The following is a 20,715-nucleotide window of genomic DNA, read 5'->3' on the forward strand; positions in this document are numbered from 1 at the left end:
ACCAATCCGCCTAATTAATCCCTGCATCAATGTCTCCCGACCCTCAATTATTGCCCTCCAGATATGTGAGGGATGGCTACCCAGCTGCGCCTCAAGGAATTCAGAATGTGGAAAATAAACTGATTTCAATATCCTTGCGCTCAAAGAAGTTGGGTTCTCCAAAATCCTCCATGCTTGCCTTTTTTTTTTTGCTCTACGCTGAATCGAGATGTATTGCATGTCTCCTTATTTACTTTCAATACGTTTAAATATTACTTCCGTCTAAAAAAGCTTGTCTTAGATTTATCTAGATACAGATGCATCTAACACTAAAATGTGTCTAGATACGGGTATCTAGACAAATCTAAGACAAGTAATTCGAGACGGAGGGAGTATTCAATAATTACGAATAAAAGGAATGAAAATATAATATAAGTAGAAAGTGTTAAATTAAATGGATCCGAATAAATTTTCTTCATATCTTTCCCGTTATTCTCATACAGAGCATTACAAGCTTCCATTTCTAGCTTTCTCGAGAGGTTTATAAGATGCTCTATGCATCCTTCACCCAATATACAGGATTGTTTCCAAGCCACGCACAAAGAGGTACTACAACGAGAAAAGAGGCACTGTTGTGTTAGCACGGCAGTTTGTAATGGATCCACGGGCTACGGGTGTTTGTTTCGTTTTGCTGCTTCTGTTGCTTGGAAATCCAACCTCGGCAGGTGTGTTTTTTGTCCTTCTGTTATCCTTTCAAGTCTCAAGTAGATGTTGTTGAATTTGAGATGACTAGTTTTTCTTTACGAAGAAAGGAGATGACTGGTTTCATTTAGACAGATGCTTGCAAATTTTGTTGCACATGTTACGATTTTGCACTTGTTTTACAGGCACATATATAGCCTTCACCGTAATGTTGTGCTTGTCTTTGCCACAGAGCGCTGCATCCAGGATGGTGAGAATGGAATGATCTTCTGCACCAAAACCCTTTGCAACTGGACCTGCGGTTCCATAGTGAAAGAACGAGGTGGTGTTTATTACAAGGACGCTCATTGTGATGGACACAATTGCAACTGTACGGTTTGCTTCAGGGAGTGAAACAATACTATAGGAAATGTCGTTCTTGAATGATAAAATAAATAAATAAATAAACATACTGTGTTGTCTTTTATGTTATGGTTTATTTCTTTAGAAGCAGATGTATACTCGTTGTCATTTACCATTATCATAGAAATACCTATCACATAAATAGCTGACATGTCATATATATTTTCTCCTTTTCTTGAAAAGGAGGCTGAACCGTCAGCCTCATCGATTTATGTCCGCACCCAATTTATTGTGAAGTTTTATGGCCCGTTGCTAAGAAAAGAAGTATGTGACCTCAGCAAACAGCAATTACACAACATATTACGTATTACTTATTCTATTGCTACGCTGCCATCCAAAGCGGTTAAACAATACTCGTGCGACCATCTCCAAGGGGATACACCCACAATGAAAAGCTCTCGAACTTCCGCGCTCTAAAGTAAGAACCACCTATGGATTCAGTAAGTAGCATTTAGATAAGAAAAAAGGGGCTTTTTTTTGAAAAAAATTGGATACTCAAAGATTATTAAAAAAAAGTATGATGGGGATTCCACTATGTACACGCCTTGATCCCCTGCCCACTATCCGCGCGCGCCACGACCCCAGTGATGGTGAGGTGCTCCAACTCGGGCGGCACTGCTCAAGATCGGGGCACTGGACGCCCATCCGCGGCTGGACTCATGGGCGACGGTGTCTGCTTGGGCGGCGGTGAGCCGCAGCTAGATGTGCGCTAAGTGCATCTTCAATCATGACCTGTAAATTTGCTCAGGCAGCCGTCTGCGGATAGGAGATCAGTCCGCGGACACGGATACTGAAGGCAATCATCCAATGTTGTTTGCATACCTTTCAATCACTGTTTGAACTAACTAGACAAAATACATGCAAATACGGCGGATTTCATCAAAGTTCAGATAGAAAATAACACAATCATCCATACCTAGCATGCAAATAAAGTCTAGTATAACAATAGTTCAAATTCAGCGACATTAGTGGATGCTCAATCTTCCTGAACGGATCATGTCGTTCCACACATACTGTCCCTTCAGTTTCAACCAACAATGTATGCATGTATGGTCGTCCCTCTATCCCGTGTATAGCAATATTGAATGAGTGAATGAATCAATTGACAAGTTGAGCAAGAAGAGCAAAACTTACGGTCTCTGCGGCTGCCGTGCGCAATGGCCATCTTTCCTCCAACATATCAACCGCGTCAAAAAACTTGGTGACGCTGGTCTGGATGGCGTACCATCGATACGATAACGACCTTACATTGTGATCATGGATGATGTGCATGTCGTAGGGCGAAATGTGCTTTCACGCGTGAAACGGATCATGCACGCGTTGCCAGAACGGCCCCCCACTACTAGGGAAAAGCTTATAGGCAGACGCTTACTAGTAGCGAGGGTTTATACCCCTCGCTACTACTACTTACTAGTAGCGCGGGTTTTAACCCCTCGCTACTACTAAGTTGATAGTAGTAGCGCGGGTTTTTAACCCTCGCTACTACTAAGCGGTCTCTACCGTGCCCTCCGAGACATGCCATAGTAGTAGCGAGGGGTATAAACCCACACTACTACTAAGTTGATAGTAGTAGCGCGGTTTTATACCCCTCGCTACTACTATGTACGAGGTAGGTGAAGTCGCCATATCCTCGGCCGAATCCCCATCTCCTCCCCCAAATCCCTCCTCTCTTCCGCCACTCTCTCCTCTCACTTTCCATACGCTCTCATATGGACCTCTTGCCCATGCGCCCCTCCTCCTCCGTGGTGCCGAAAGAGGCCGCCGCCTCGCGCCACCGGCGTCTAGGAGCTCGCCGGTCTTCCACCGACGTCTAGGAGGCCGCCGCCCCGCGCCACCACACCGGAGCACCTCACCACCGGTGACTAGCTCTGCTGCTCCCTCCATCACCTTCCTCTCTCCCTCAGTTTTCCTTTTCTTTCTCTCCCTTTGGTTTGACTCACCCTCCCATGTCCATGCCCGTGCAGGTCGTCGCCATGGATGACCCGGAGCTATTTGGCATGGTCGGGAAGAGGAGCCCCACGCCGCGGCTGGCTCTTCCATAGAAACGGGCCCTCGCCAACAGCCACCGCCGGATCTGGTCTGCCGCTGTCCGTTCATGCCTCCGGCGACGCCAACCATCGCTAGATCGAACGACTGCTGCTATTGACAACACGCACGAGATCGAGATTTTTTTTGTTTTGAAAGTAATAGCAGTAGCGCGGGGTATAAGACCCGCTACAGATAATAAGCAGTAGCGCTGTCTGCAACGCACGGTACAGCTAACCATGTATAGCAGTAGCGTGTGTCAACACGCGCTACTGCTACAAGTTAGCTGTGGCGTCGTATCAGTAGCGCGGGCACCCGCGCTACTGATACACCCAAAACCCGCGCTGCTGCTAGGCTTTTCCCTAGTAGTGCCCTTCTACTCATGCCTATGAAATCCGCGGATACGACCAACCACGCATGGCACAACAAATCATCCTCCATGGTTGAGTACCCCGCCATCCTTCGCACTCTAAAAAAAGACTGGCGTTTGAAAATAAGTTCAATGATATTTGACCGAACACCTACCGGGTGTGGTGACCGTCATGGACGAATTCGACAGGGGGAGGGAGTGTACCTTTTTTTCGACAAAGGGAGGGAGTGTACCTGCCTACGAAAGGGTACAGGGTGGACGACACGGTCGTAGAAGGTGAGCAGGCGCGTCTGTGCTGGTTGCAGAGGTCCGACAATGCCTATGTGCCGGTTGAAGAGGTACATAGGCGGTGTCAGAGGAGGAGGGCGCGGATGCAAAGTAAGGTAGGAGAAGGGGCGGCTTGGAAGAAAATGGGACTAGGAGGGGGGATTTAGTGGGCTGGGGGTGTCAGAGTCCTACGTGGTTGCTGTCCGGACTTCGGCAAAGCCCCCCTCCCCCACTTTGTCTCCGATTTGCGGAAAAAAGTGCATCCGTACCGCTCGTCGGACCGATACAGGCTCGTCTTGGATGGCACAACACGTCTGGACCGTGCGGTCCGGATGATTATGAATGGTTTGAGGGTCGGCGTTGGAGATGCCCTAAGGGCATGGCCAACGCGAGGCGCTAACAGGGGACACCATGATCAATTTCCTGCTCGATTGGCAGTCAGGGCCGGTCCTGATAATTTGGGGGCCAAGGCGAAAGTAAATCTTGGGGCCCTTTAGTATAAACATGAAAAAATATGTCTGAGCTCGGCTCTTGAACATCCAAAAATATGTGTACATTTCGATAAATATACAAGCATAGCTTGGGTTCTCCCTTTAATATGAACTCCAAAGCATGTCATATACAAATTTCCAGGCTATAAGTAATGATCCAGTTTACCGAATCAAGAAAACAAGCAAATCAGGTTGTTCAACAGGATGTTATCTACGTCCTTCATGTTGTAATCAAACACTGGTTATGCCTGAAAATAGACTAGTTCTTGTGAAAAGGAAATCTGCGAAAATTCAAAGAAGGAATATCCGCCAAACTTTGAAAATACTTGTACAACAAGACTGTTCTGGTGTATCCAAAATCTAGTAAAACAGTGTACAAAATGTACTAATTCTGAAAATAATGTTTTTACTATCCAAGCTTGTAATTTAGTACATTTTTAAGAAAAATACTTATTTTGTACTATGTTACTATATTTTATATGTAGCGTTACTGGGATGTAGAATAAGCTATTCTACACTTACCCTTAGTATATAATGCAAAGACCCGATTGAACCGTATTCAGTTATTCTATTGATGAATGACTAATTCCTACCGTCTCTCTATCCGGGTTTGTAAGGCTGACACGAGTTTTTAGATCTTCAATTTGTTTAACGAGGTGTGTGTTACATGCCACTAAATTATAACATAAAATCTCAAGAATAATTAAAAGTTAAACTTAGTAAACAATAAGTATAAATTGCATCCATTGCCCGTACGAGCTAGAGGAGGAAACCTAGTTCCATATGAGAACTGAGAAAAGGGGGGAATATTTTCCCTAACAGAAAAAAGAAAAGAAAAAAGGAAGAAAACAAGAAGTAAAATGCTCATGTTTTCATGAGATCTGACAGGTAGGGTCGGTTAAACCCCGTGGACCTAATTGTAACGGATTGCAGGCAAAAATGTAAATGTGTCTTCATTGAATAGTAACAGAGGTAAAGAGTTGCACTACCAAGGGCGTACTACATCCGGGTTTGTACGCTCTAATTTAATAACTAAAGAAAAGTGAACAATTCCTGAAATAGAACGAAGACTCATAGGTTTCGTAGAGTGATTGTTTGCCGTGCTGACACTTTATATTACTCCATGAATCGTATTAAAACTGCGTCTATTAATATGAATCGGAGGGAATAAGGGCATGTACAATAATGCTATCTTATGAGCGACATATAGAATAAATACTGAGGTGGAGAAGAAATAATTCATAAGAAAAGACTTTCCTTCTCTTATTTAAGTTATGATATCTTAGTTCAACATGTCTCACCAATTTTTTAGGAATAACTCGTTATTAAAGTTAAAAGATAACCCATTGTAGATATATTTTTATTGTCATCTCTAAATTACATACAAAGCTTAAAATAAGACTGTTTTATCAACCACTGTGCACGTTCTAATAAATAAAGTTAGATTAGATCTCGAGTACTAATACTTTACCGGTGAGTGGCCGGAGCACTAATTGTACTGAAACGGCCCGGTGATCATCATATTCTAGTGTCCCTATTCGAAGGAAAACAAGATTTGCTTGATATTTTTTACGGACACAAATCCGGCTAAGGGCATCTTCAACACCGTCCCTCAAATCATTTGCATATGTCTGAACCGTGTAAGCCATCTAACAAAGGTCTGTATCGGTTCGTAGGGCAGTCTGAACATACTTTCTCTCGTAAATCGAAGACAAGCATAGGGGCTTTATGGGCGTCTGAACCGTTCCCAACCCTACTTTTGACCACTCTGGCCCATCAAAAACCCCTTCCTCGTCCGCGCGTGCTTTCCGTCCGAAACGGTCAACGTTGCTCCAGAGGTTAGTGCCGCATTTATGCCCGACCAGAGCGGACGCAACCTCCAACTGGCGCTGACATTGAGCGCCGCCCGCGCCGCTTCCCGGTGTAGGCGACTGCTCCGTGTTTAAACGACAGATGGATCCGAAGAAGGAGATGGCAACCATTGCTTCCGGCTGGTTGGTGGCTGGCCGGCAGCCAGCCGGAGGACAACGACGACCATCCGGCGCCACCCTCCTCCTCCTCCTCTGCGCCACCCTCGCCGGTGCATTGCACCGTGACCATCGGCGAGGCCCGTTCCCATTACATGAACATGATGCGGGAGGAGCAGGCCTACGCCGCCTACAACCACCAACTCCTCCTGGAGTACCACCAGGCGGAGGAGCGGCTCAACGCCGGTAGGGCGATCGTGCCGGACATGGCGGAGCGGGTGGCGCTGCTCGACTCCTACCGCTCCACCCGCGAGATTCCCCTGGCCCGCTGGCGGTACCGCCAGCGGGCGGCGGAACTGGCGGCCGCCTACAAGGAGTGCGACGAGGCGGTGGACGAGGTGTTTGGCGAGACCGAGGAGGAGGAGGAGGACATCGCCGGCTCTGCCAAGGCCACGCCCCGTCGCCACGGCAAGGAAGCTGACACGTCCGTGGGCGCCGCTGGCAGCGAGAAGAGTAGTGCACGGTAGGTCGTCGCTGCTCGGGTCCCAAGAAGGCTACAACTCCTCCTCTTTCGTCGAAGTCAAGCTTGGTGGGTTGTACATCGTCGGCCGATTAGCCACTTGGCAGCGACGTGAAGGCGGACAACTTAATTTTCTGGGTCTCTCAAGAAAGAGGTTACGGAGGCGGAGCTGGAAAGCGCCGAGACGGAACTGAACTGGATGCCCTAACTAACCAAGGTTAGAAACTTGGTATACAAAGATATTCTATCACTATTGATGTTGGTATGAAAGGTGCATTAGAAGTGCTATCACTGTCGATTTCGATTGTTGAAATGACGGATTCCTGCTAGTTAAATGAAGCGATCGGTCGAGTGGAGAGAATAATGGCAGGCAGCTCGTCGCATTTGTCCAACTCGACCTGATTACTTCCTCGCTACGTACACCAAAGCACCAAACCACGAGTGAACTAGCTTAGCTAGCTGGTGGCCGCGATGATAGGGTGGGGGGACGTGTACAAGGTGGTGTCGGCCATGGCGCCGCTCTACTTCGCCCTGGGCCTCGGCTACACCTCGGTGCGGTGGTGGAAGTTCTTCACCCGGGACCAGTGCGACGCCGTGAACCGCCTCGTCATCTACTTCGCGCTCCCCTTCTTCGCCTTCGACTTCAACGCCCACGCCGGCACGTTCGCCGCCAGCTACCGCGTCCTGGCCGCCGACGCCGTCGCCAAGCTCGTCGTCGTGCTCGCGGTCGCCGGGTGGGTCGCGTCCTGCCGCTGGCGGCACTTGAGCCGCGCCCCCAAGACGCCACCCGCGAGGCCGGCGCGGCCTGATGGCGGCCGCGGCCACTCCTACTCGTGGTGCATCACCGGCTACTCGCTGGGCACGCTCAACAACGGGCTCCTCGTGGGCGTGCCGCTGCTGGACGCCATGTACGGCAAGTGGGCGCGCGACATCGTCGTGCAGCTGTCGGTAGTGCAGGCCGTCGTGTGGCTCCCGCTGCTGCTGGTGGCGTTCGAGGCGAGGCAGGCCTGGCTGGAGGTGACGTCGGCGCCGGCACCCGACGGCGCGCGAGAAGAAGGAGAGCAGGCAGCGCCGGGGAGCGACGACGTCGACCGGCCAGCGGCAGCCGGAGACGGCCGGAAGACGGCGGCGACGGGGTGGGCGTTCTGGGCGCCGCTGCTGCGGACGGTTGGGCTCAAGGTCGTCGGCAACCCGAACGTGTATGCGAGCCTCCTTGGCGTTCTGTGGTCCTCCGTGGCAAACAGGTACCCCCGCGACACAGCAGATTAGTGAGTAGCGATTTTATCTCACAGAAAGAAGAAACAATTTATTCATCCAGGCATTCTCTGATTATCAACCTATGCGTTTGCAATTATATGTAGGTGGCACCTGGAAATGCCAGGCATCATAGATGGCTCCATTTCGATCATGTCAAGGACCGGCCTTGGAATCGGAATGTTTAACATGGGTACCTACTACTCTCTTCGTTTACAAATACGTAGTACTAACTTTTTTTATATAAATCAGATATATATAGACACGTTTCAGTGTATTTATTCATTAATTTTAGTCTTTATGTATCCGATATAGAAATATCCAAAAAGTTTTATATTTGTGAACTGAGGGAGAAGTCCCTTGAAATAAACAAAAAAAGAAAACACGATAACGGGAGTCTTGGGTTTTGGTACCCACATCTACGAGGCCAAATTTTGACCCTTGTCAGAGAAAATCGAGATCTGACCCTACTTCAAATTGTTTTTGAAATCTGACCTTTTTGCTACCGTCATGGGTCCTGGCACCAGAACTGGCGGTAGATTAACGGCAGACGCCGTCAGCCAGCTACTACGAGTCCACGTGGCATAACGGTCCTACCGCCACAGGACACGGCGGTAGGACAGCTTAGACTACCGTCATAGTCTGTGGCGGTAGGGTCGCGCAACACTGGCGGGTACTGTGACGAGGTATCTGTTTTCCTAGCGGTAGGGTACCACACCCTACCGCCGTAGGGTTCGGCGGTAGGGTCGCGCGCATGGCACTCCTTTCTGTGACGAGGAATGCGTTCCCCCCGGCGGTAGGGTTCCACATCCTACCGCCAAGCCCGTATAACTGCTCGCACCCTACCGCCAGGGACTGTGGCGGTAGGGAGGCGGCGGCCGTCTAGGGCTGTTGACGTGGATTAGCACCTTTCCGACAGGGTGCTTGGCGGTAGGCTGTTCAGGGTTACCGCCGTTGCCCCTGGCGGTAAGAAAAGGGGCCAGATCTCAAAAAAAAATTGACGTAGAGTCAGATCTCAATTTTCCTTGATAAAAGGGTCAAAACACGAAATTTTGCCCATCTACGACAACTTGTCATGCTCTAGTTTGTTTAGTTGGTCGATCACACTTTGCCGTATATTCCCTGCCTCGTGAGTTATGACTCATGACCCATGTGTCCACGGAAACATCTTTTTTAGCTGAACTTGTCACGCTTTTGTGGCAACTCATCTTTTGGCCAACTTTGCCACAAACGAGCTTAGGCCAAAACGTGCCTGAAAACCAAAACGTATAAAGTGACTAAACAATCTCTTTTAGCTAAACTTGTCACGCTTTTGTGGCAACTCATCGTTTGGCCAACTTTGTCACAAATGAGCTTAGGCCAAAATGTGGTTCAAAACCAAAACATCTAAAGTGACTAGTCAACTAACTGTTACTTAAATTCTGGTCCTTTTAAAAGGTAATTAACAAATCACAATCAAAATTTATTTCTTATAAAATGCGTACACAACCTGAACTTACTTCGAAAAATGTTAGCAGAATCCCTCCCCCCCCCCCCCCCCCCCCCCCCCCCCCCCAAAGTGCAAACAATTTTGGACTATGTATATTAAGCATTTTTTGGTACATTCCATTAGTGAAGTATACTGACTTTAGAGCACCACATCGATTTACCATGAGGAAATTATTGATACCTCCTTTAGTGATGCGGTAAAGGAACAGAAAGTATCTCACACCTACTTCCTCAGAGGTGACCCTAGGTTACCGAACCACGAGAGGAAGTCTTCCTTGAAGCGATGGTCTCTAGCAAGCTTTTGTTAAATGATCAATTATCTTTTGACCGGATCAATCAAGCAAATGATGATTCAAACACTAGTAATAAAAATAGATACGGGTATGAGATCTTAATGCTTACAACCATGTATTTGCGTTGGGACCAAATATGATCTTAATTTGTGCACTAGAAGTCACCCATCGGGATGTGCTTGTTACTAACCGAAGTGGGGGATGTGTCCAAATAACATCTTGACCGGCACGAGTCCTGCATTGAGAATCGGTTGTCCTATCTCAGGCCCTATTGCAGGCTTAAATGGATGTATCTAAAAATAAAATAGGTCTAGATATATTCATTTCGGCGACAACTAATATGGGACGAAGAGAGTATAACATTGAGCACACACAATAGTGGGCCTTATATTTCAGAAAGGGGGGGAGTAAATAGTAATGAATATAATTCAAAACAATATTGAGATCAAAGAGGAATTAACTGATTGATCGTGAATGACACCGATCTGGCGGTTGTATTGTAGGCTTGTTCATTGGTCTGCAGGACAAGCTCGTCGTGTGCGGGCCTGGATTAACCTCGTTGGGCATGGCGATGAGGTTTGTCGCTGCGCCAGCAGCCACCATGATTGGAGCGCTACTTTTGGGACTACGTGGCGACCTTCTGCGTGTTGCCATCTTACAGGTAACAATAGATAAATATTGCAGGTTATAGGCTCACAACTGATGTTAACATGGTTTTCTTCTCTCTTTTTTTTGCTAATCGAGCCAAATATCCAGATCAATAGTAATAACTCACTTCGTTCCTATTCGTAGGCTGCACTGCCTCAGTCTATTGGGACATTTATCTTTGCACGAGAGTATGACCTGCATGCCAATATACTCAGTACTGTGTAAGTAAACTGGCGATCTCGCATGTCATGGTGATTAGAGCACTCCATTAATTGTTTATGCATATCGACCACATTGTTCTTCCCTGGGCACGAAGATAACAACTAAAACCGCTCTTTGCTTTTTCTTTTTTTCCTTTTTTGCAGGGTGATAGTCGGCACGTTGGCTTCGCTGCCTATTTTAGCCACATATTATGTAGTTTTAGGGCTCATGTGATTATGTTATATGTTCCTCTTCTAGTTTATTTTGGGGGTTTGTTATGTATGTGTGCCTACAAGATGTAGCAATTTTTTTATGTTTACGTCAACAAAAATTGCATGTGCTTTGGCCCTTCTTCTCTTTAGGAAATGCCATCATGGCTAATTGTATTAATATCAAATAGTAATAGTTATCGCGAGTATACTCTATAACACTAAGCTCCCTAGTTTTAAAGAGCCCACATTCAATTAAGGTCTCCAATTAGAATTAGGTCACCCGATTTTGACCGGGTCAACAACTTCTCAAAGCTCTCTCATTCAATATTTTATACTATGCACCATGCTTCCTAATTTTTAAGGTCTCACAATTAATTGAAGTATTCAATTTAGAATTGGGTCAACCTATTTTGACCAGGTAAACACTTTCTCAATCTCTTCCATTATTCTTTTAATTCACTATATTCCTTAATTTTGAAACACTTTCAGTCAATTGAGGTGTTCAATTTTGGATTTGGTTTATGATTTTGACTAGGCCAATAATTTTTCAAATCAATCAACAACAACCAGCCTATAAAACATATCAATCATGCGAACCCTCCCACCACCTGAAAAGAGAAGCTCCACCATGTGATGTTGTAGCACCCATATGGTAGTACATGCGATCACCGACACAGAAATTTCCCCACATATATATAGATTGGTTAGCGGATAACACATAATCACACCACGAAAGGCCCATCAAATAACCGCATTATAAATAAAAATAAAACATACTCTATCATCTCCCCACCCGCCAAACTAAATATTCCATGTGTCAAAATATAAGGGACATTAGTTTTGTACAAAGTCAAATTTCGTTAATTTTGACCAGGTTCGGAGCAAAAATATCGACATCAACAATATTAAACAAAAAAGTATGAAAATTTGTTTCATGATGAATTTAAAAATGTCAATTTGATATTATGGATTTTGATATATTTCTCTACAATTTTGATCAAACTTGAAAGGTTGACTTTTCAAAAAAGTAATACATCTTATATTTTGAAACAAAGTGATTATCTATACCAATAAAAAAGATCCAAAGGGGCAGATCCAATTAATCTCGGCCATCAAATCATGTCAATCCAATGATCTAGACTGCTTCAATGTCGAGCGTGTTGGGGATCGTAGCAGAAATATAAAATTTTCTACGCATCACCAAGATCAATCTATGGAGTCATCTAGCAACGAGGGAGAGGAGTGCATCTACATACCCTTGTAGATCGTGCGCGGAAGCGTTCAAGTGAACGGGGTTGATGGAGTCGTACTCGTCGTGATCCAAATCACCGATGACCGAGCGCCGAACGGACGGCACCTCCGCGTTCAACACACGTACGGAGCAGCGACGTCTCCTCCTTCTTGATCCAGCAAGGGGGAAGGAGAGGTTGATGGAGATCCAGCAGCACAACGGCGTGGTGGTGGAAGTAGCGGGGATCTCGGCAGGGCTTCGCCAAGCTCAGCGAGAGGGAGAGGTGTCACGGGAGGGAGAGGGAGGCGCCAGGGGCGGTGGTGCGGCTGCCCTCCCTCCCCTCCACTATATATAGGGGCCCTGGGGGGGTGCGCCGGCCCCTGGGAGATCCAATCTCCAGGGGGGCGGCGGCCAAGGGGGGTGGCTTGCCCCCCAAGCCAAGTGGGGCGCCCCCACCCCTAGGGTTTCCAACCCTAGGCGCAGGGGAGGCCCAAGGGGGGCGCACCAGCCCACCAGGGGCTGGTTCCCCTCCCACTTCAGCCCATGGGGCCCTCCGGGATAGGTGGCCCCACCCGGTGGACCCCCGGGACCCTTCCGGTGGTCCCGGTACAATACCGGTGACCCCCGAAACTTTCCCGGTGGCCGAAACTGGACTTCCTATATATAATTCTTCACCTCCGGACCATTCCGGAACTCCTCGTGACGTCCAGGATCTCATCCGGGACTCCGAACAACTTTCGGGTTACCGCATACTAATATCTCTACAACCCTAGCGTCACCGAAGTGTGTAGACCCTACGGGTTCGGGAGACATGCAGACATGACCGAGACGACTCTCCGGTCAATAACCAACAACGGGATCTGGATACCCATGTTGGCTCCCACATGTTCCACGATGATCTCATCGGATGAACCACGATGTCGAGGATTCAATCAATCCCGTATACAATTCCCTTTGTCAATCGGTACGTTATGTGCCCGAGATTCGATCGTCGGTATCCCAATACCTCGTTCAATCTCGTTACCGGCAAGTCACTTTACTCGTACCGTAATGCATGATCCCGTGACCAACCACTTGGTCACTTTGAGCTCATTATGATGATGCATTACCGAGTGGGCCCAGAGATACCTCTCCGTCATACGGAGTGACAAATCCCAGTCTCGATCCGTGTCAACCCAACAGACACTTTCAGAGATACCTGTAGTGTACCTTTATAGTCACCCAGTTACGTTGTGACGTTTGGTACACCCAAAGCACTCCTACGGCATCCGGGAGTTACACGATCTCATGGTCTAAGGAAATGATACTTGACATTGGAAAAGCTCTAGCAAACGAACTACACGATCTTTGTGCTATGCTTAGGATTGGGTCTTGTCCATCACATCATTCTCCTAATAATGTGATCCCGTTCTCAATGACATCCAATGTCCATAGTCAGGAAACCATGACTATCTGTTGATCAACGAGCTAGTCAACTAGAGGCTCACTAGGGACACATTGTGGTCTATGTATTCACACATGTATTACGATTTCCGGATAACGCAATTATAGCATGAACAATAGACAATAATCATGAACAAGGAAATATAATAATAACCATTTTATTATTGCCTCTAGGGCATATTTCCAACAGTCTCCCACTTGCACTAGAGTCAATAATCTAGTTACATTGTGATGAATCGAACACCCATAGAGTTCTGGTGTTGATCATGTTTTGCTCTAGGGAGAGGTTTCAACGGATCTGCTACATTCAGGTCCGTATGTACTTTACAAATATCTATGTCTCCATTTTGAACATTTTCACGAATGGAGTTGAAGCGACGCTTGATATGCCTGGTCTTCCTGTGAAACCTGGGCTCCTTGGCAAGGGCAATAGCTCCAGTGTTGTCACAGAAGAGAGTCATCGGGCCCGACGCATTGGGAATCTCCCCTAGGTCGGTAATGAACTCCTTTATCCAGATTGCTTCTTGTGCTGCCTCTGAGGCTGCCATGTACTCCGCTTCACATGTAGATCCTGCCACGACGCTTTGCTTGCAACTGCACCAGCTTACTGCCGCACCATTCAAAATATACACTATCCGGTTTGTGACTTAAAGTTATCCAGATCTGTGTCGAAGCTAGCGTCGACGTAACCCTTTACGACGAGCTCTTCGTCACCTCCATATACGAGAAACATATCCTTAGTCCTTTTCAGGTACTTCAGGATATTCTTGACCGCTGTCCAGTGTTCCATGCCGGGATTACTTTGGTACCTTCCTACCAAACTTACGGCAAGGTTTACATCAGGTCTGGTACACAGCATGGCATACATAATAGACCCTATGGCCAAGGCATAGGGGACGACACTCATCTTTTCTCTATCTTCTACCGTGGTCGGGCATTGATCCGTGCTCAATTGCACACCTTGCAATACAGGCAAGAACCCCTTCTTGGACTGATCCATATTGAACTTTTTCAATATCTTGTCAAGGTACGTACTCTGTGAAAGACCAATGAGGCGTCTTGATCTATCTCTATAGATCTTGATGCCTAATATATAAGCAGCTTCTCCAAGGTCCTTCATTGAAAAACACTTATTCAAATAGGCCTTTATACTTTCCAAGAATTCTATATCATTTCCCATCAATAGTATGTCATCCACATATAATATGAGAAATGCTACAGAGCTCCCACTCACTTTCTTGTAAACACAGGCTTCTCCATAAGTCTGTGTAAACCCAAACGCTTTGATCATCTCATCAAATCAAATGTTCCAACTCCGAGATGCTTGCACCAGCCCATAGATGGAGCGCTGGAGCTTGCATACCTTATAAGCATTCTTAGGATCGACAAAACCTTCCGGATGCATCATATACAATTCTTCCTTAAGGAAGCCGTTAAGAAATGTCGTTTTGACGTCCATTTGCCATATCTCATAATCATAGAATGCGGCAATTGCTAACATGATTCGGACGGACTTCAGCTTCGCTACGGGTGAGAAAGTCTCATCGTAGTCAACCCCTTGAACTTGTCGATAACCCTTAGCGACAAGTCGAGCCTTATAGATGGTTACATTACCATCCGCATCTGTCTTCTTCTTAAAGATCCATTTATTTTCTATGGCCAGCCGATCATCGGGCAAGTCAGTCAAAGTCCATACTTCGTTTTCATACATGGATCCTATCTCGGATTTCATGGCTTCTAGCCATTTGTCGGAATCTAGGCCCGCCATTGCTTCTTCATAGTTCGAAGGTTCACCGTTGTCTAACAACATGATTTCTAGGACAGGGTTGCCGTACCACTCTGGCGCGGAACGTGTCCTTGTGGACCTACGAAGTTCAGTAGGAGCTTGATCCGAAGTACCTTGATCATCATCATTAACTTCCTCCCTAGTCGGTGCATGCACCACAGGAACATTTTCCTGAGCTGCGCTACTTTCTGGTTCAAGAGGTAGTACTTCATCAAGTTCCACTTTCCTCCCACTTACTTCCTTCGAGAGAAACTCTTTTCCAGAAAGGACCCGTTCTTGGCAACAAAGATCTTGCCTTCGGATCTGAGGTAGAAGGTATACCCAATGGTTTCCTTAGGGTATCCTATGAACACGCATTTCTCCGACTTGGGTTCGAGCTTTTCAGGTTGAATTTTCTTGACATAAGCATCGCATCCCCAAACTTTTAGAAACGACAGCTTAGGTTTCTTCCCAAACCATAATTCATACGGTGTCGTCTCAACGGATTTCGACGGAGCCCTATTTAAAGTGAATGCGGCAGTCTCTAAAGCATAGCCCCAAAATGAGAGCGGTAGATCGGTAAGAGACATCATAGATCGCACCATATCCAATAGAGTGCGATTACGACGTTCGGACACACCATTTCGCTGAGGTGCTCCAGGCGGCGTGAGTTGTGAAACGATTCCACATCTTCTTAAGTGCGTACCAAATTCGTGACTTAAATATTCTCCCCCACGATCTGATCATAAGAACTTTATCTTTCGGTCACGTTGATTCTCCACCTCATTCTGAAATTCCTTGAACTTTTCAAAGGTCTCAGACTTGTGTTTCATTAGGTAGACATACCCATATCTACTCAAGTCATCAGTGAGAGTGAGAACATAATGATAGCCACCGCGAGCCTCAACACTCATTGGACCGCAACACATCGGTATGTATGATTTCCAATAAGTTGGTTGCTCGCTCCATTGTTCCGGAGAACGGAGTCTTGGTCATCTTACCCATGAGGCATGGTTCGCACGTGTCAAATAATTCGTAATCAAGAGACTCCAAAAGTCCATCTGCATGGAGCTTCTTCATGCGCTTGACACCAATGTGACCAAGGCGGCAGTGCCACAAGTATGTGGGACTATCGTTATCAACTTTACATCTTTTGGTATTCACACTATGAATATGTGTAACATCACGTTCGAGATTCATTAAGAATAAACCATTGACCAGCGGGGCATGACCATAAAACATATCTCTCATATAAATAGAACAACCATTATTCTCGGATTTAAATGAGTAGCCATCTCGCATTAAACGAGATCCTGATACAATGTTCATGCTCAAAGCTGGCACTAAATAACAATTCTTGAGGTTCAAAACTAATCCCGTAGGTAAATGTAGAGGTAGCGTACCGACGGCGATCACATCTGATAGGGCATGTAGCCCCTAAGTGTGGTTTTGGTAATTGAATGAAAATCTCTATGGACTAATGTTTTCAGTGAGATATATTTGAAGGTTTTGTCCATAGATGGTGCCTCAAGGATATTGGATGGAATCAAGGATGAAGTCCATATATATGAAGATAATGCCTCAAGGATATTGGATGGAATCAAGGATGAAGTCCATATAGATGAAGTTATATTTGCTCTAAGCTTTGGTATTAAATGACAATTCCTATGGAGCATCAAGTGCATTGGATCTTATATGAAGATATGTTCCATAGTGATGCTTGAAGTTCTTTGGGTTGTTATGTGAAGATTGCCATCAAAGCATCCGAAGAAGTCCTCATGGTATCCCTCTCTGGATACCCCATGCACACGGGCTTATACCGTGCGCACGGGGTCGAGTGTCAACTCTCGGGATACCCCGTGCTCACGGGGCCTAGGTGTTGGCTCTCGAGATTCCATATCCAGCGAGGTTTCAAGTTGGTCTTCTGAGGATCAAGGCTTGAGAGAATGACCAAAGAGAAGAATTCGAGTTATGGTTTCAAGACAAGATCATGGTGAGCTCATGTGTTGGGTTTCGGTTGATCAAGCCTTGAAGCAAGCAAATAGAGTGAAGAATTCATTATGCCTCTCAAGACAAGATCATGTTGATCAAGTCTTGAAGCAAGCAACTAGAGTGACGAATTCATTATGCCTCTCAAGAGTTTGGGATGGAGTTTTTAGAAGGGCAAGTGGTGACCAAGATGATATTCATAGTGGAACTTGATATGGTCATGAAAGAGTCTTTGGTGATATTGTCTTGAAGCAATGAAGTGAAATGAAGAGTTCATTGTGGCTTTCAAGAAACCAAGATGGAGCTTGAAGTAAAGATGTTGGTTGACCAAGATGAAGCTCGAAGAGTATATCTAAGTGGTCAACTCACAAAGCACAAACAATGTACCACGTGAGATCAAGTGATCTAGTGGTATGGTAAGTAATTGTGAATTGTGCTTTGTTACCTAACCCATGCTATATGTTTGTTATGTCTATGTGGGTTAGGTGTTTCTCATAGGCTTGCATCAAAAGGAAAGATCTTGTGTAGCCTATGTGTGGATGACATCAAGTGGTGATGGTCATCGGATTCGAGGAGTCCAAGTGCAAGATGAGATGACATCAAGTGGTGATGGTCATCGAGTTCGGGGAGTCCAGGTGCAAGATGAGAAGCTGGAGGTTATATGCTTTGAAGCTTGCGGTCCACATCATGATAATGTGCATGTGAAGATGGGCTTGAGATAAGGCTTCCCTCATTGCATCATGAGGAAGCAATTCGAGTATCTTCACCAAGTGGTCGTGGACAAGGGATTCCAACTTGAGGCAAGCATTAAAGTCATCATCAAGCTCAAGTTGAATGTGCAAGGAAAAGGTATACCTTAGCTAGGTTTTCCTAGTTTTGCCGGTCTCATAGTGCTTGGTGGGAGACCGGATTATAGGTTTGATAGCCGTACTATCAAGAGGGACTCTCGGGCAAGTAGCTTGATCACGTCGCATGTAGAGAGCTCAAACCTTTGCATTACTTGCATCATTCTTTCTTGTTGATCTTGGGTGGTTCTCTATGTGAGGACCTTGGTCTTTTCCATAGCTTCAAAACGAGCCCAAGATCATCGTATTCGGAGTCCGTATGCCCAAGTTATCGATGTTTTAGTGGGCTGCTGCTGGCTGTCCTGGGGACCCCGTGGGCACGGGGTCTTTGACCCCCGTGCGCACGGGGTGTCCAGAATTCTGGGTACTCCGTGCACACGGGCTCGTACCGTGCACACGGGACCCCGTGCACATGGGGTCTCAACCCCCGTGCGCACGGGGTGCCCAAGAAATGCCCGTTGGAGCCCCAACGGCTAGTTTCGGAGTTTGGCTATTTAAGGGCCCTTTCCTCCCACCGGTTGGGGGTTGGTTCACACACATTCTAAACACCATTTTGAGCCTCTCTCCACCTCTCCCAAACCCCTATCTCCCCTCTTTGTGAAGGGGGATTTGTGGATGGATTAGTGAGCCATTTGTTGATCATATCCAAAGCATCCCCTCTCTTCAATCTCCTACTTTCAAGAGTGCATCTTATGAGATTGAGAGAGTGAGTTGAGCATTTGTTGCTTGACCTTGCATTGCATTTGTTGCATTGGTTTGAGCTCCCTGCATCGATTTTTTCGAGTGTGAGCCCGTGAGTTTATTACCCTTGGAGGCCTCCGCCTCCTAGACGGTTTGGTGATACATTGAGAAGATTGTGAAAGAGGCCTATGTGGCCAAGGTTCCCCCGGAAGCTTCCTCTTGTGGTGTGCTCCGGGGAAGGGTGTTGAAGTGGCCTAGGTGGTCAAGTTCCTCCGGAAGCTTCCTTGTTTGTGGTGTGCTCAGGAGAAGTTTGTAAAGGTGTGGTGGTCGCCTTCAAGACCAACCCCGAGTGAATCAAGGCTCATCCGTTGGGGGTGACTCGAAAAGGAGAATATGGTGAGTCACTTGGTGACGCCCCGGAGCTTTGGCTTCGGCACCGCTCTAACGGAGATTAGCACTCTCACGAGTGTGAACTTCGGGATAAATCCGCGTCTCCGACTCACTTGTGGTTATCTCTTACCCACACCCTTTACTTACCGCAATTCATACTTGCTCATATTGATATATCTTGTGCTAGTTGAATTGCTTAGTTGTTCCTACACTTCCATATCGTGTGATATAGTTTGTGCTTGCTAGTTTCCTTAAGTGCCTATCTTGTTTAGCAAAGGTTGTTGGTGCACTTAGTTGAGCCTAGCATATTTAGGATTTGTGCTTGAAAGGTATCCGTTTAGTTTAATTCTGCATTAGGATAAAGCCAAATCCGTAACAGTTTTAAAACGCCTATTCACCCCCCCTCTAGTCGTCATCTAGATCCTTTCAATTGGTATCAGAGCTTTGGTCTCTCCTTGCTAGGCTTCACCGCCTAGAGAGTAAAGATGTCGACTAGTGGTATAGTGCACGATGACACTTTCTGTTTTAGTGGCACAAAGTATCACTTGTGGAAAATTCGCATGCTTTGTCATTTCTGGGCCATGGGTCCAATTTTTTTGCGAATTGTTCTTGTAGGGGCTTCTCCATGGAAGGATGAACTTTTTCCATCTATTAAGGAAAATGATGATATGCTTTGTGGGTATGGTGCAAAGAATGCCTTAATCCGGTCTATATCCCTCGAAGTGTTTGAGTCAATTATGACGTGTGCGTCGGCTCATGAGATGTGGACAAAACTTGAAGAAATATATGGTGGGTCCAATCTTGATGAGGTCAATCATATTTCGGAGGTGTCTCTTGAGGAGTTCTCCACATCTTCATATCATGAAGAACTCCATATTGCTTCTTCCTCCGTGTGCTTGGACATTTCAACTTCTTCCACCTCACCATCATTTGACATGTCCCAAGGTAATGACATGGTGAGTGGAAATATAATTTGTGATGATGATGTTGTGCTCAACATTGATGATCTTTCATGCATAAATGCTAATTTTGTAGCTTCTTTGGACTTGAACACATCTAGCAAAAATGACATACATTCTTGTGTTGATAGTCCTTACATATCATATAGAGATTCCTTGAATACTTGTTGTGATAATATGCTTGATTCTCCTTGTTGCCATGATATCTATGCTTATATTTCCTCCAGTTGTTGTTTGACTAACCATGTAGAGGAAATAAGAGAAAATGGTGCACACATCACTAATGGAGAATTTGCTAGAAGAGCAAAGAAGGAAATCACTATGTTGGAGAGGAAATGCTATGAGTGTCAAGAGGATGGACATGGATATCCTACTCTTGATGATGAAGAATCTCCCTCTCCAAAAGAATCATCATCAACCTCCGATGTTCACATGTGCCTCATGGCAAGAGGTACTACCGAGGTATCATCTACTCTTAGTAATGATAATGATGAGAGTGATGATGAATGTGATAGGGATATGAGTCAATAAATATATGAAATTGGTAATTCTCTTCGTGGAGTAAATAAGAACACTTATGAGATATTTAAAGA

The 20,715-nt window shown here is 46.0% G+C and overlaps 1 protein-coding gene and 1 long non-coding RNA gene across 2 annotated transcripts; both read left to right on the forward strand.

The window, feature by feature from the left end:
- The first annotated feature begins 218 nt into the window (after positions 1-218).
- LOC120964017 (uncharacterized) lies at positions 219-1,225 on the forward strand. The gene is made up of 2 exons (XR_005755684.3): positions 219-704; positions 914-1,225. It is a non-coding gene; the product is annotated as an uncharacterized lncRNA (long non-coding RNA).
- Positions 1,226-7,083: 5,858 nt separating this feature from the next.
- LOC109734045 (probable auxin efflux carrier component 5b) lies at positions 7,084-11,033 on the forward strand. The gene is made up of 5 exons (XM_020293260.4): positions 7,084-7,967; positions 8,085-8,170; positions 10,262-10,419; positions 10,551-10,627; positions 10,772-11,033. Exons 1-5 carry the CDS (start codon positions 7,195-7,197, stop codon positions 10,839-10,841), a joined length of 1,164 nt encoding a protein of 387 aa, XP_020148849.1. The 5' UTR covers positions 7,084-7,194; the 3' UTR covers positions 10,842-11,033.
- The last annotated feature ends 9,682 nt before the right edge of the window (positions 11,034-20,715 follow it).

This window comes from Aegilops tauschii, chromosome 5 (assembly GCF_002575655.3).
Source record: "Aegilops tauschii subsp. strangulata cultivar AL8/78 chromosome 5, Aet v6.0, whole genome shotgun sequence".
Taxonomy (NCBI): domain Eukaryota; kingdom Viridiplantae; phylum Streptophyta; class Magnoliopsida; order Poales; family Poaceae; genus Aegilops; species Aegilops tauschii.

Coding starts and splice junctions, on each gene's coding strand:
- LOC109734045 (XM_020293260.4), top strand. CDS start 7,195: ATGATAGGGTGGGGGGACGTGTACAAGGTGGTGTCGGCCATGGCGCCG. Junction 10,420..10,550: donor TGCGTGTTGCCATCTTACAG/GTAACAATAGAT, acceptor TCCTATTCGTAG/GCTGCACTGCCTCAGTCTAT. Junction 10,628..10,771: donor GCCAATATACTCAGTACTGT/GTAAGTAAACTG, acceptor CCTTTTTTGCAG/GGTGATAGTCGGCACGTTGG.